The 17,178-nt window shown below is 44.1% G+C and overlaps 1 protein-coding gene across 3 annotated transcripts in view; it reads left to right on the top strand.

Moving 5' to 3' along the window:
- The window catches only part of LOC113060029 (zinc finger protein 319), a 32,341-nt gene that overhangs the window by 9,007 nt on the left and 6,156 nt on the right, over positions 1 to 17,178 (top strand). For 2 of the 3 annotated variants that reach the window (XM_026228808.1, XM_026228806.1), the window contains 2 exons: positions 1,453 to 1,621; positions 1,733 to 2,082. In XM_026228808.1, the coding sequence (XP_026084593.1) occupies positions 1,453 to 1,621; positions 1,733 to 2,082 (519 nt within the window). The remainder of the gene's footprint in view (positions 1 to 1,452; positions 1,622 to 1,732; positions 2,083 to 17,178) is intronic. The other variant, XM_026228807.1, reaches the window with a different exon arrangement.

Here is a 17,178-nt window from a genome sequence, read left to right as displayed (position 1 = left end):
TTGATGCTAACGTTAGCTCCAGTGCTACTAATAGCAGGTGCATTTCTTCTTCATAATGCATTTTTGTCTCAATAATTCACGTAAGGTCGTAAGAAAATGTTTTGTTGTATTTTTATAGTAAGACTTTTGATAAATAAGGGCTAAATGCAAACAGAGACTGAAGTGAGATCGCTGCTTTGTGTCTTTGTAAAGCCTGAAAAACCACAATAAAGGCTAATAAAGGTGGAATAAAAACAAAAGAATAATGATAAAAGAATAATGCCTTTTAATTTTGGGTATGTCGTTTCTGTCTCCATGCCAAAAAAGGGGGTTACTAGTAAGGGGTTAAGTATTATAGGTTAACATTAGCTAACTATTTAGTGTATCTTGCTAGCTGCCGCTTTAGCTATGAAACCAATGGTGATATACCGTATTTTTCGGAGTATCAGTCGCACCTGAGTAAAAGTCGCATCAGTCCAAAAAACATCATGATGAGGAAAAAGACATATATAAATTGCACTGGACTAGTGTTGTCACGGTACCAAAATTTCAGTATTCGGTATCGATAGCAGTGAAAATCCATGGTTCTCGGTACCAATTTTGGTACCAAAGCAAAACACAAAAATATGCTAATTAAAAGAAGAAGAAAAACTTGTTAGCACTAAAAATAAAACCAATGCCATTCTTTATACTTATTTACAATTGTGTTTAAAGTTTTTCTACAAGTTATATAATTATGAAAAACAGTAAACAAGTTTCACCCAAATTTAATTTGTCTTTTAATTTATGAAATTTAAACACATTTTTTTTTTGGTAAATAAAGGGGATTTGCTATTAAAATTAAAACATGGAAGAAATATTGTGATTTATTTCTTTAAAAAATAAAGTTTTTTCAACCGTAGTCGCAGTATCACATATATTTTACTAAATAGTAGTAATATTTCTAGCACAATGCCTTTATGTAAAAATTAACTGAATGCATGTAAGTTTCATTTTCATGACTGGATTTTCAGATTCCGTCCTCGTTTTCTGCTTCGCGGAAATCATAGCGCTGAATCGGGTTTGAAAGAAACCTGGTACCGTCACATAAATTATTTTAGTACCGACTTGGTACCGAAGTACCGGGTCTTTTGACAACACTACACTGGACTATAAGGCGCATTTATTTAGAACCAAGAGAAAACATTACTGCGAGAGGGCGCTCTACGTTTTCAGTGTAGGCCACAGGAGCACTGAGCAGCATCCCTGGCAGCATAGAGCGCCCTCTGGGGGCTGTAGATGGTAATGTTTTCACTTGGTTCATTTCTCTTGGGTTATGTCAAATTAATTTTGATAAATAAGTCGCACCTGACTATAAGTCGCAGGACCAGCCAAACTATGATAAAAGTGCGACTTATAGTCCGGAAAATACAGTAGGTCAAATTTATAGACAATTTTTCTTAATGGCAACTGACATTTTTCTTGTCTCTTCAGCACATTACAGTTAAGCAGAGAGGGCAAGAACCTCGACCGCGACGCTGTCATACAGATGCTACACTATTCACATGCCCTTTCTGCACAACTGATGTTTGTAAGCCAAGACAGTACCATCAAATAATGACCCATATAGCTGGGCATAAACTGAGAGCGGTTGAATATGGAGGTGAGTAATACATCAAAATATTGTGGGAAGAGTTAACAAACATAACAATTTTGAACTAATAGTAACAAAAAATGTTGTGCTTATACAAATTTGCTGAAACCTCTGTTTTAGATCATGTTATGTACAGCTGCAGTATTTGCTGTGGCAAAAAGACCAAACATTTTCACTGCTGCCAGTGTCCCAAGACTTACTTCAATAAAGGTGACCTAAAACAGCATCTTTCCAGTGCTCATCCAATAGCTACTTGCACTCCAATACCACCGCCTGTAAGTCACCCATTACAAGAACCTCCTTCACACCAACAACAAGCACCTCATCCAACACCAGAACCTCCTTCACAGCTACAACCAGCATCTCAACCACAAGAACTTGATTTGCAGCAAGCAACATCTCATTCACAAGAATTAGCATCTTTTCCAGTGATTGAAAGAAAGCAAATCTCTGTTCAGTGCCCACGAAGGGTGAGTCTGATTTCTAAAAATATAAATGCTTTGAGCTGAATGACTATCTAGCATTAAGTATTATAGGTTAACATTAACTAGCTATTTATTGCATCTTGCTATTTGGCTCTTTAGCTATGAAACCAGTGGTGATAGAGATAACTTGCATTTAAAATATCAAATGTTTCTCCAGTCTAACTTTAGCTAGTTATCTATGCTGGAGTTCTAGGCACTACATAATGTAACCACTAGATGTCCTCCTTCCCCACGGTGTCTGTCACTTCCTGAACTACATTCCCCACGATCTCTGTCTAATCATTGCACTCAGCTGTCCCTGGTCATTAATCATTGCACTCAGACAATTTCCCATTAGCATTTCCCTTTGTATTTATACCCTTTCCTGTTTTAGTATGTGTTACGGAGTCCTTGTATTTTCCTACCACTCCTGAGTTCTGTATTTGCCGGTTTATTTTGTACCTGTATTGTTTAATTGCCACCTTGGTTTTGACCCCTGCATGGACTGATTTGATGTACGGTTTTCCCTCAGTTAAAACTTACTGCTATTAGATCTTCTTTTCCTCCGTTAAAATAAATAAATAGAAAACAAGAATGGAGTAAGTTAGTGTTAGGGGTCTTCTTTTTTTTTTTTTGCTTTTGTTAATTCTATAATAAATGAAAAATTATGTTTTTAGTAATATAATTAGTATTATGACTGTTAAAGTTAAAGGATTAAATAAAGATGGAAGAGATGTGTTTTTAGTAGGGATGCCATGATACCATTTTTTCAGAACCAATCTGCGGATACCGTTCCAATCCGATACCAGCACAGTTTTTTTACATCAATGTAGAATTTCTATACTTCTCTGTGTTGACCTGATCATTGATGACAAACTACTACATATACACAACTTAATTTTAATGAAAAATAACAAATTAAAAAAATATATAATCATAATCTGTCAAATATACTATTATAAACTAGGTTAGTGGATAATTCAGCAGCAAAAGATACTCTAGATTCTAGACAAATCATGGGTGCACAATAATTTTATTAAATGTGGTGAAATTTTGTATTTTTATTTTTTTACAAATAGAAGTGAAGTGAAAATCTGGTAAAATGTTACATATTGCTATTTTTATTGTTGTAAAATACATTCATGCAAACACAAGTATATACTATCAGATAGGTCCTTCAAAGTATCTTGTAGAGGTTAGATGCCCAGGTTGCAACATCTAACTACTGGCTTAGGGCTCAGTACTTGGACCACTTCTCTTCTCTGTCTACATGGCATCATTAGGTTCTGTCATTCAGAAACATGGCTTTTTGTACCACTCACTCAGCTTGTCTAACAGACATTTCTAGGACCATCACCTTCAACTCAACCTTGCCAAGACAGAACTGCTTGTGATTCCAGCAAACCCATCGTTTCATCACAATTTCACCATCAATTTGGGCACATCAACCATAACTCCTTCAAAAACAGGCAGAAACCTTGGAGTTATGATTGATGATCAGCTGACTTTCTCAGACCACATTCCTAAAACTGTCCGGTCCTGCAGATTTGCTTTATTCAACATCAAGAAGATCAAGCCTTTCTTTCGTAACATGCTGCACAACTCCTTGTTCAGGCTCTTGTTCCATCCAGGCTGGACTATTACAAAGCTCTCTTGACAGGTCTTTCAGCCAGCTCTATCAAACCTTTACAATTAATCAAGAACGTGGCAGCCAGATTAATTTTTAATGAGCCGAAAAGAATACACCTCACACCTCTGTTTAACAGTTTGCACTGGCTTCCAATAGCCGCTCGCATAAAATTCAAGTCATTGATGTTCGCATACAAAACCACCACTGGCTCTGCACCCCTTTCCCTAAATTCATTACTTCTGAATTATGTGCCCTCTAGAAGCTTGCGTTCTGCAAGTGAACGATGCTTGATTGTGCCATCCCAAAAAAGCCACTTCGAGCGAGAGTGCGTAAATGTAACGCGAAAGCACATTAAAATAATGTGCGAACACGAATCTCTCCGCTCGCACGCAGACTTCCTTTGCTGTGTCACAAAACCAGAAGTTCTTGCTCAGATACACGCTGCTCTCGCCCAGAGAGAGTGTGCGCACTGAAAACGTGTCTCCTCTCACTTAAATTGCGTCCTGTGCACTCACAACTCTCTCTGCGCTCATGTGCTAGATATTAATTTCCGCACGTTTTTATTTCTAGCCTTTTACCGCGTTAAGTGTGAACGCTCTGATCGTTAACATGGGTTCGGAAAAAAGGTGCATCACAGACAGTGTGTGAACCTGGAGGTAGGCATATGCCCAGTCTGTTCTGTTCTTGCACTAGGTTCATTGGATTCTTATTGGATTGGATAGCATACTGCGGGAGGTCAGGGCTGTGGAAAATTGTGCTATAAAGCGATTTAGAAATTGCGCATGCTCAAATCGTGACTTATGACAATTTCTATTATTCGCACAGACCTAGAATGAACTTGCAATGAACAGAAAATAACTCGGGCTGGCACCGCTCAGCAAAATGGGAAAACCAGATCCAGCCAGAGCTCAGCAGCGGGTAGGCAGTCAGCCATTTATGCATGTTTGAATTTGTTGTTCTGTAGCATATGCAGCAAAAATATAAATTGGTGGTTTATTCTTAAACCAATCAGCGAGCTCGAATAGTCGAAGTGTAATTATGGTTTATTATTTATTTTTTGTTATTTAATTATTATATATATGAAATACTTACTATGTTATGACTTAGACATTTTTACATATATTAACAATATTATTATTTATTTTAATAGTAATTGGCGGCCCACCTGCAATACCACCACAAAAGGTTGAAAACTACTGTCCTATTCTAAGAAAATAATTTTGAATTATTATTTGTAATGATCAAAAGCATGTGCAAAGTAACAACTCCGTAAGACAGGGGTCTCCAAACTAGATCCTGGAGGGCCAATGACCTGCAGAGTTTAGCTCCAACTGGCTTTAACACATCTATCTGGAAGTTTCTAGTGTCTAGTACATTGGTTCCCAACCTGGGGTCCGCGCCCCCAGAGTTCACAGGAGCGGATATGCTTTGATGTGAATAAAGATGCATAAAATGTTCCATCCATCCATCCATCATCTTCCGCTTATCCGGGGCCGGGTCGCGGGGGCAACAGTCTAAGCAGAGACGCCCAGACTTCCCTCTCCCTAGCCACTTCTTCCAGCTCTTCCGGGGGGACCCCGAGGCGTTCCCAGGCCAGCCGGGAGACATAGTCCCTCCAGCGTGTCCTAGGTCTTCCCCGGGGCCTCCTCCCGGTGAGACGTGCCTGGAACACCTCCCTGGGAAGGCGTCCAGGAGGCATCCGAAATAGATGCCCGAGCCACCTCAGCTGGCTCCTCTCGATGTGGAGGAGCAACGGCTCTACTCTGAGCTCCTCCCGAGTGACCGAGCTTCTCACCCTATCTCTAAGGGAGCGCCCAGCCACCCGACGGAGAAAGCTCATTTCGGCTGCCTGTATCCGGGATCTTGTCCTTTTGGTCATGACCCACAGCTCATGACCATAGGTGAGAGTAGGAACGTAGATTGACCGGTAAATCGAGAGCTTTGCCTTACAGCTCAGCTCCTTCTTCACCACGACAGACCGGTACAGCGACCGCATTACTGCAGAAGCTGCACCGATCCGTCTGTCAATCTCACGTTCCATCCTTCCCTCACTCGTGAACAAGACTCCAAGATACCTGAACTCCTCCACTTGAGGCAGGAACTCTCCACCAACCTGAAGTGGGCAATCCACCCTTTTCGGACTGAGAACCATGGCCTCGGACTTGGAGGTGCTGATTCTCATCCCAGCCGATTCACACTCGGCTGCAAACCGTCCCAATGCACACTGAAGGTCCTGGTCTGAGGATGCCAACACGACAACATCATCCGCAAAAAGCAGCGACGAAATCGTATGGTCCCCAAACCGGACACTCTCCGGCCCTTGGCTGCGCCTAGAAATTCTGTCCATAAAAATTATGAACAGAACCGGTGACAAAGGGCAGCCCTGCCGGAGTCCAACATGCACCAGGAACAGGTCTGACTTACTGCCGGCAATGCGAACCAAGCTCTTGCTCCGGTCGTACAGGGACCGAACAGCCCTAAGTAGGGAGCCGCCGACCCCATACTCCCGGAGCACCCTCCACAGGATGTCGCGAGGAACACGGTCGAATGCCTTCTCCAAGTCCACAAAACACATGTGGACTGGTTGGGCAAACTCCCATGAACCCTCCAGCACCCTGGAAAGGGTATAGAGCTGGTCCAGTGTTCCACGACCGGGACGAAAACCACACTGTTCCTCCTGGATCCGAGGTTCCACTATCGGCCGAATTCTCCTCTCCAGTACCCTGGCATAGACTTTCCCAGGGAGGCTGAGAAGTGTGATCCCCCTATAGTTGGAACACACTCTCCGGTCCCCCTTCTTGAAAAGAGGGACCACCACCCCGGTCTGCCAGTCCAGAGGTACTGTCCCCAACCGCCATGCGATGTTGCAGAGGCGTGCCAGCCAAGACAGCCCCACAACATCCAGATACTTGAGGTACTCGGGGCGGATCTCGTCCACCCCCGGTGCCTTGCCACTGAGGAGCTTTTTAACTACCTCGATGACTTCAGCCCGGGTGATGGACGAGTGCCCCTCCGAGTCCCCAGCCACTGCTTCCTCAACGGAACACAAGTCGGTGGGATTGAGAAGATCCTCGAAGTATTCCTTCCACCGCCCGACGATATCCCCAGTTGAGGTCAACAGGTGCCCATCTCTACTGTAAACAGTGTTGGTAGGGCACTGCTTCCCCCTCCTGAGGCGTCGAACAGTTTGCCAGAATCTCTTCGAGGCCAACCGATAGTCCTTCTCCATGGCCTCACCGAACTCCTCCCAGGCCCGAGTTTTTGCCTCCACGACTACCCGGGCTGCAGTCCGCTTGGCCTGCCGGTACCTGTCAGCTGCCTCCGGAGTCCCACAAGCCATCCAGGCCCGATAGGACTCCTTCTTCAGCTTGACAGCATCCCTTACTTCCGGTGTCCACCACCGGGTTCGGGGATTGCCGCCTCGACAGGCACCGGAGACCTTACGGCCACAGCTCCGAGCAGTCGCAGTGACAATGGAGGTGGAAAACATGGTCCACTCGGACTCAATATCTCCAGTAACGTTCCCAACAGACCCTCACAGTACGTTTGGGTCTGCCGAGTCTGTCCAGCTTCCTCCCCCGCCATCGGATCCAACTCACCACCAGGTGGTGATCAGTTGACAGCTCCGCCCCTCTCTTCATCCGAGTGTCCAAGACATATGGCCGAAGGTCTGATGACACGACCACAAAGTCGATCATCGATCTCCGGCCAAGGGTGTCCTGGTGCCACGTGCACTGATGGACACCCTTATGCTTGAACATGGTGTTCGTTATGGACAAACCGTGGTTAGCACAGAAATCCAATAACAGAACACCGCTCGGGTTCAGGTCAGGGGGGCCGTTCCTCCCAATCACGCCCCTCCAGGTGTCACTGTCACTGCCCACGTGAGCGTTGAAGTCCCCCAGTAGAACGACGGAGTCTCCAGTCGGAGCACTTTCCAGCACCCCTCCCAGAGACTCCAAGAAGGCCGGGTAGTCCACACTGCCGTTCGGCCCGTAGGCACAAACGACAGTGAGAGACCTATCCCTGACTCGAAGGCGCAGGGAAGCGACCCTCTCGTTCACCGGGGTAAACTCCAACACATGGCGGCTGAGCTGGGGGGCTATTAGCAAACCCACTCCAGCCCTCCGCCTCTCACCATGGGCAACTCCAGAGTGGTAGAGAGTCCAGCCTCTCTCAAGAAGTGTGGTTCCAGAGCCCAAGCTGTGCGTTGAGGTGAGCCCGACTATCTCTAGTCGGTACCTCTCGACCTCCCGCACAAGCTCAGGCTCCTTCCCCGCCAACGAGGTGACATTCCACGTCCCTAAAGCCAGATTCCGTGTCCAGAGATCGGGTCGTCGGGGGTCTAGCCTACGACTGTCGCCCGATCCACTATGCACCGGCCCCTTACGCTCCCTCCTGCAGGTGGTGAGCCCACAGGAGGGCGGCCCCACGTCACTCCTTCGGGCTAAGCCCGGCCGGACCCCATGGGGGAAGGCCCGGCCACCAGGCGCTCGCATACGAGCCCCAACCCCGGGCCTGGCTCCAGGGTGGGGCCCCGGCTGTGCCATGCCGGGCGACGTCACGGTCCTTGATTTTAATTTTGCCATAAGGGGTTTTGTGAACTGTTCTTAGTCTGGCCCGTCACCAAGGACCTGTTTGCCTTGGGAGACCCTACCAGGAGCATATAGCCCCAGACAACATAGCTCCCAGGATCATTCGGGTACTCAAACCTCTCCACCACGATAAGGTGACAGTTCAAGGAGCATAAAATGTTCTACTAATAATTTTATATAAAAATATTTTTTCAAAGTTAAAAAAAAATAATATGCTAACAATGCCAATTTCAATTACAATTTCGTTATTTCAAATGTAGGCGCGTTGCGAGTGGCAAGCGCGCTCATAATGTAAGAGACGCCGACGCGAACACAGTGCCCAACATCACATGGCAAACATAATGCAAGCGGAACGAAACTGCTCGTTATTGTGTGGTTGACGGACCGTTTATCAGTTTGGACCAATGCAACGCGAGTCGATCGTGATCTGATCATGAGACGCTGTTACTACACAGCACTAATAAGAGATCCAGTAAAGAAAGCATTTGAATTTGCCACAGAAGTAATAAGATCTAGAGAAACATTCACATTTATCCGTTATTTAACGGATCAAACAGTGCGTGGAAACCAGGAAGAAACATTGTGCCGTGAATGAACTATCCAGTGTCCAGATCTGCAACATTCACCATGGATTTACTGTAGTAACACTAACTGCAACCATGAAAGTTTGGCAGGAATAGTAGGCTATAATGCCTTCAAGTAACATTACGTTGGTTTTATTTTGACAATATGAATACAATTGCTGCCCTCAAATGTTAATCTGAAATAAAATAAACCTTGGTTTATAACTACTACAATATTTAATTTTTTCCATGAAGCTGTTTGGTTTTATATGCTCATATGAAGAATCAATTATAGCTCCAGAATTACTAAAAGTAAAAAAATTCACACTTTATTATGTTAGTTTTAATATAAAAAAAAAAAGAAATCAAGGAAATTTCTCTGGAATTTCTTTCTTTTTGCTGTATCAAAAACATACCGAACCGTACCCTGACACAAGTGTATCGAACCGAACCGTGAATTTTGTGAACCTTTACACCCCTATATATATATATATATATATATATATATATATATATATATATATATATATATATATTAGTGCTTGGAAAAAAATTAATTGCATCCAAAATAAAAGTTTGTGTTTGCATAATATAAGTGTGTGAACTGTGTATAATTATTTTTTATATAAATACACGCATATGCATGTATTAATTAAATTTTTTTATAAATATAAATAATTTATATATAAAGAAAAATATTAAATATATACATGCATATGTATTTATATATACAAAATAATTATACACCGTACACACGTTATGCAAACACAAACTTATTTTGGATGCGATTAATTTTTTTCCAGCACTAATATATATATTTTGTTTGTTGTGGGGTCACGGATTGTTAAATATGTACATGGGGGGGCCCCAAGGAAAAAGGTTGGGAACCACTGGTCTAGTAAGAGCTTGAATAGTTGGTTCAACGGTACGCAAAAATCACGGTTAGGTACATACCTCGTTTTTAAAGTCACGGTTCGGTTCATTTAGTAGGTACAGTAAGGGAAAAAAAATGCAAACATTAAACTAAAGGTTGTTTATTACTATAAACTTTTTTGTTTTTACAATTTGTTTACACATTTTTTAAAAAAAATACTTTTTAATAAAATATATATAAAATACAAAAAGAATAAGAAATAAAATACTGCTGCAAAGTTCTCCACTACATAAAATGCTCTCAGTCTCAAACCAATATCATATAATAAAATATAATGAAAAATATTAATAAATTACTATGATTACAGTGCAGCATTACCAATCCCAGCTTGAAGGCCTGCTCATATTTTAAAAATATATATAACTTGTGTAAGGTGTAAAATATAAAGTGTAAAGTTGCAGCATAAACAGTTTTAGTTTTTAGACCTGCTCAGATTTTGTTATTGCGTTGGACCGTTCTAAATTAAGAGCAAAGGTCTGTTTAAATGCTGACGGGAGCTGCGTTTGAGTTACAATCGTTCTTTTTCCTAATTGTAGTGATGTTCAGACTCGCGTGATGCTTTTTGAAAACATCTCGGTTACGTATGTAACCATGGTTCCCTGAATAGGGAACGAGATGCTGCGGTGACGTCACCACGTATGGGAACACCTTCGGTGTGACGAATGTCTGAAGCCCTATACCATCCCGCCAATCCTATTGGCCAAATAGCGCTTGGCACCGCCCTACGCATGCGTACGCATCGTATACCCGGGTGCCGCGCGCCATTTCGCTCAGATTTTATGACTGAAGAAGAAGAATGCTATCAGGTACGGCATGGCCAGGACCGCAGCATCTCGTTCCCTATTCAGGGAACCATGGTTACATACGTAACCGAGATGTTCCCTTTCATAGGTCACTTCGATGCTGCGGTGACGTCACCACGTATGGGAACGCTATACCAAAACGCCTGACGTACCTGATAGCTGGGATCCGAGGAAGTATCTGCTCAGCGGAGAGAACCCGGGAGCCAGGAGCCATCCTCACATTCAGACTGTAGGACTAGATAAAAGTGCTCGGTGAGGACATCCTGCCGCAGCACAGATATCATCCATAAAAGATCCACTGAGAAAAGCTTGAAAAGAAGCCACAGCTCTAGTGGAATGAGCTTTAACTCCTAAGGGCGAAGCGAGTCTGCATGCCTCATAGGCTAAAGATATTGCCTCCACCAGCCAATGGGACATGCGCTGTTTGTAACCTCATGGCCTTACTCTTATGTCCAAACAGACAACAGCTGTTCAGACTCATGCCATGGGGCTGTAAGATACACAAGTCTTTAAAGCTCACAGGGTAAAGACCAGTGTTAATTTTGACACGAAATTTTAATTTAGTTTTAGTCTTAGTCTTTTGACTATAATTCTTTTTAGTTTTAGTCAAGTTTTAGTCATCTGATTTGTTTTAATTTTAGTCTTATTTTAGTCGACTAAAATTGCTTGGTATTTTAGTCGACTAAAATTGCTTGGTATTTTAGTCGACTAAAATAAGACTAAAATCAATAACAGATTTACTAGACAATTTTTTACAGCTGGTATAGGAAACAAACTTAAACAAAATATATAAAACACAAATTCAACTTTATTTCAACACAACTGTGTCTTTATTTCGATTCAAAAGCTTTTATGCAGCAACAAACACTGTCATGATAATGTAAACAATAACTAGCTGCCAATTGACCATCAATAAAAGAAAAATAAAGTTAGGTCCAGGACCTTAAAGCTTACAGCTGAGCTGAACAATAAGTGCATACATTTAAAGTAAATATTTAATAAGTTGGCAGCTAGGTGGATAAAAAAAGTAACAAGATTTTATAAGGTATTCATTTGTCTAGCAATATTGTATGTTTTAAATACTACAATATTGCTAGATTAGTATGTATAATGATAGGATGTGAACATTCATGTTTCACATGACTAATATAGACATATTTTTATGATATTGTCAACAAGTAGAACATTATAAAATATACTAAACATTAGTATTAATCACATGTATTTATCATGATATTACTTATTAGTATTGTGCTCGCATCTAATTTGAAGAAGGGACTATTTTACAGTACTTTTCAGTTCGTAATATTTAATGCTACAACATCTACGCACTGCACTATTCCAATTTTGCTTAGCTCAATAAACAAAAGAACATCGTTGTAAAATTACATTTGAGAAAATGTCCGGGTGGCTCGTCTGTAAATGTCTTTTCAAATTGGTTGTGTTCTTGCCACGAATGAGCGCTCTGCGTGCTTTACACTTTGTTTTGTTCGTCGTCAAACGTGAAGTGAGCTGTGGACATTTTGTCGCTCTTTTAGACAGTAGGGACTTTAAGCAACAGCTGCGAATGGAACGGCTACAGCGACCGGAAGTTTGCCGTCACACCGCTGTAGCCAAGAACGTAAAAGTCACTAAGCAACGGTAAAACAGAACAGCGCAACGCAGCATTAATTCATTTATTGAGATCCAAAAAAATATATAATTTAAAAAAGCAAGAGAAGGATTGCTTTTGGCGTTAAATGACAATCTTTTGTCAGAAGAGGAGTTTTTAATATTGTATGATGTAAATAAGTCTAAAAACATAACATTTATTTACCTAACCTCTCACGTTGTAGCGACTCCGGCAAATCAGCTGTTCTCCCGTAGTAGACCGTTAAATTAGAACGTCACAAAGTAGCAGTTAAATTCGCGCAGGCGCAATACAACGCCAGAATGGCGTTGCCGTTCCACCAGAGGCTGTTGCTTAAAGTCCCTATCACCTCTTCGAATGCCGACTTCCCGGGAGCTCATAAAAACTGAAAACCTTCGCTTCACGTCTCAATAAGTCAGGCTCTGATTGGTTCTCTTCTCTCATGCAGTCTGTTCTGTTTTGCCGGTTCTTTTGTTCATTCCTCGCATCTCTCCCGTCTGCTGATTAGATTTTCGTCACAGTCTATTTTCGTCTCGTCCTTTATTCGTTGACGATAATGTCAATCAATTTAGTCATAGTTTTAGTCTCCATCAGTGCCTTCTATTTTAGTTTTCGTTTCGTTTTCGTCGGCAAAAATATATTCGTGACGAAAATAATGACGAAAATATTTAGTCAACGAAATTAACACTGGTAAAGACTTAGATCTTCTGACCCCGCCTCAGCAGGGGATAAAGCTTCCAGGACCATTTGCTGAAAGCGAAAGGGATTAGATGCAACCTAGGAACATAATTAGGCCTCGGTCGCAACAACACCTACATAGATCCCGGTGCAAATTCCATGCACGTGGGTGAGACAGAGAGAGCCTGTAAACCCCAACTCTCTTGAGGGAGGATAAAGCCATAAGAAGTGTCTTCAGAGTCAGGATTTTATCCGGAACGGTTTCCAAGGGCTCAACAGATGCCCTGATAACCCTGCAACACAATGGATAAATCCCATGAAGGACTCGCACAGGGCGGAAAAGCCTCAGCCGTCACGCACCCTGTATGAAACGAGAAACCAGTGGATAAACGTAAATAGTCTTCACTTAAAAGCATATAAGCGTCTCGTAGAAGCTGTTCTAGAATTAAGTATAGTCTCGGTAGTTTCAACAGAAAGACCGGGACATACTAACTCACTCTGCTCAGAAGCCACGCCCACAACTTCCACAGATCCGGCCTCGAGTGCCAAATCCTGTCTGAGGGAAAACTCAATGGAGAGCCTGCTAACAGACTGATCAGGTCCGCAAACCACGGCTGCGTGTGCCATCACGGAGCCACCAGCAGCAGCTGTTCCACTCTGTCCAGCCTTATTAGGATAATACCGCTGGGATCAAATGAATCGGGGAAAAGCATACAGACTGGTCCTGGGCCAACTGTGAGCTAACGCAGCAAAGCCCAGGAGCGATGGGGAGAAGCATAGTGGGCAATGCGTAGGCCATAAGGGATTCATCATTTGGGGTGTAATCTCCATTCCCCTTGTTCCAGAGACTGTCTGGATAGCATATCCGCTCCGAAGTTCAAACGTCCGGGGACATGAACAACTCGGACTGACAGAAATTTGTTCTGAGACCAAAGAAGAACATGTCTCGCCAGCCTGCACAGGGGGCGAGAGCGTAATCCTTCCTAATGATTCAGGTATGAGACAAACGCTGTGTTGTCTGATCTGAGCAGCACAAGACGGCCGATCAGCAGATTCGCGAATTACTGGAGAGCCAGAAAACTGCCAGTAATTCCAACCTGTTTATATACCAACTGCGTTGTGCAGCTGTCCACACTCCATGGGCTGGTCGCCCTTGACAAACAGCTCCCCAACCGGTCAAAGACTCATCCGTCATGACGGTCTCTGGGAAAGCTCAAATCCCCAGCCGAACCCCGGTAGGAGAAATTCGGTTGGCATCCATAGTTTTAACGACATAACACAACTTCGTGTCCCCGAAATCGTCCGATGCGGAAGACAACAGGGTGAAATATTTCGTCGTTCCGCCCATTTTTCCACTGAAAAGGGCGCATGTGAAGTAACCCCAGACAAATTACGGGGAATGCCGCTGCCATTAGACCTAAGTGTGAGGCACAATCTCGCTGTCACTGTGCGACCTGCTTTGAAGCGTCGCACGCATGACGCAATCGACGGAGCGCGCGGGAGAGAAGCTTTGCTGTCATCGCGCGAGAGTCCAATTCTATTCCCAGAAAAGGTTATCCGTTGAGAGGAGATTAAAACACTTAAATTACACGAAAATTCGTGTGTAAGCACAGGCTCTTAAAGTGATTCAGCACAAGAACCCGATGAGAATGTGCTTGAGTCTGCGATTGCGCTAAAACCTGCCAATCGTCTAAGTGGTTCACAGACGGACGCCCTGGAGCCGCAACGGGGCCAGAGCTACATCCATGCATTTTGAGAAGTACGGGGTCACAATCCGCCGTCTCCTTTTGTTTTTTTTTTTTTTTTTTTTTTTTTTTTTACAAAACAACAGCTGTAAGACCCTGCCTCCATCTGAGAGGGGTGTACGTCTTCTATAGCCCCTTTGCTCAGCAGAGTTGACATCTCCTGTCACAACACTGCTATTACCATCGGTTTACCACCGTGGAAAGAATTCAGCGGAGAAGAGGCGGGCCTCTTAAAAACGAATTGGTGTATCCGTGACAATTGTGCGTAACACCCATTGAGAAATGCCGGGCAAGCGTCCCACACGACCCCGAAACAATACTAGCGGTCTCAAATTTCCGCTTTCTGCAACGCTGCCATACACATAAATGTCCGTGCACGGAAAAGCCTGCGGCATTCGTGCACAGGGGAAGTGTATGCATAAGAGCTATTGCGTCCCGTTGTGTATAATCCTGAAACGTGTCCACGGCAACGAATTGAACATCAGGCTCTGCCGCTAAGTAAAACGGCGGCTGTGCGAGCCGTCATAAACGGGTCGTCTGTGTAAGACCCTTGAATCGCCCCTCGAAATCTGAAAGCTGGATTGCGCAGAGTGTCTGAGGGATTATTTATTTATTTATTTATTTACGCCTGGCGTTACAGCCCGATCCAATGCTGCTCGAAGCGCTGTTTGCTGCGAGACAGTCAATGTTAGAGCGTAGGGACGGCAGTGAAAGTGTTGGATGCGCATTAGCGGTCCAACAGCACTCATAGTGGAGGGCACAGTCTCTGGCAAACATGAAGGAAAGCGCATGCGTAAACTCGCTGCGTTTCGTTGTGTATAATCCTGAAGCGTATCCACGGCAGGATTTAATTCACCAAGATAAAAATCGGGCCACGTCGCTATTGCGAGAACGTGGCAGCTGTATGAGCAGTCATAAGGTGGCCATCTTTGCCAGCCTTTTGTGCCGTCCCTCAAACTCTGAAGGCTGGATTGTGCAGAGTGTCTGAGGGGGGGGGGCGCTCAAATGATAGCTCAATCCAATGATGCTCAAGGTGGCTTTGCAGCGAGACAGTCAATGTTAGAGCGTGGGGACTGCAGTGAGAGGGTTGGATGTGCATTAGCAGTCCAACAGCACTCTTTAGTGGAGGGCACAGACCCTGGCAAACATTGAAGGAAAGTGCATGCGTAAACTCGCTGCGTTTCGTTGTGTATAATCCTGAAGCGTGTCCACGGCAGGATTTAATCCAACAAGATAAACATAGGGCCACGCCGCTAGCGAGAACGCAAAATTTGCGTTCTCGCTAAAAGAAAATTTGCAGAAATAGACACGACTCGATAGGTCGAGGCGGAGTTCGGCGCGATCCGTTCGGCTAGAGAGGTAGTCAGCCATGTCACTTAATCGTGGCAAAAACCCGCGCCGTTCGTGATATGCGCTTATAAAGGCTGCTTCCAGGACCTCGAAACCTCTTGGTGGAGGTCCGTGAGAAGGGTAGTTTATCCACCGCGCGGACAGCCACATAATAGCACACTGAGGAAGGGGAGGCGCGTTTCTCCTGTCCGCTCGGAGGGAGAGAACCGCATATGAGAACCGCTTATGCCGGCCAGAGCCTACTCTGAGTTCGAAGCTGCGGTTAGACAACATAGTATAAAAGCAAAACTTCTCTGATTAACGCGCTCGAGTGGGGAAGAGCGAGCAAGTGGAAAAACTCCAGTGCATCACTGTATTCATAGTCAAGCCGCACATATCACCCCTAACCAACACCTCGTGCGGGGCCTCGGCGACCGCAGAAGCGAACGGTGGGGGTTAGACGCGAGGCGACTTAAGAAATAGACTCCAGAGCGCAGATACTTTTCTTTATTTTACCATAGCCGTAGGCTATCACAGAGAGAACATGTAGAGAGGCTGCAAACGAATCTCTCATGAGTGCCTCCCTGTGATAAACCCATTATACGGCTCTTACCTTTCGTTGACTCATCGCGTCCGCGAAAGAGGAGTTAAACACTGCTCGAAGAAAATCGCTGGAGAACGCGAGATGATAGGGCACAGATGATTCGCTATTCCTGAAGGAATGAAATCTGAGCGAAATGGCGCGCGGCACCCGGGTATACGATGCGTACGCATGTGTAGGGCGGTGCCAAGCGCTGTTTGGCCAATAGGATTGGCGGGATGGTATAGGGCTTCAGACATTCGTCACACCGAAGGTGTTCCCATACGTGGTGACGTCACCGCAGCATCGAAGTGACCTATAAAAGGGAACCTTAGGCCGGTGCGCTGTGATGTAACATCCTTCAAATGAGTCCTCCGAAGGATGTAGACTCTGAATTTGGACACAGCAAGTGTGTCACCGGCCTTAGAATCAGCTGCAGGGCGGGATTTTCGCTGAACGCGGAGACTTCCGCCACTTAATATGTTCATTTGGAAACACAAAAATGTAACTATGTTCCGCATACAAAATATTGCATTCGGTACACACGTGCACTGTACCGTTACACCCCTACTCTCCGTGCATCTCTCAGAAATCAGAGCTTTGCAAGAGTAATTT

This window comes from Carassius auratus, chromosome 41 (genome assembly GCF_003368295.1).
Source record: "Carassius auratus strain Wakin chromosome 41, ASM336829v1, whole genome shotgun sequence".
Lineage (NCBI taxonomy): Eukaryota > Metazoa > Chordata > Actinopteri > Cypriniformes > Cyprinidae > Carassius > Carassius auratus.
The sequence above is the reverse complement of the archived record's forward strand: the minus strand, read 5'-3'. Positions and strand labels throughout refer to the sequence as shown.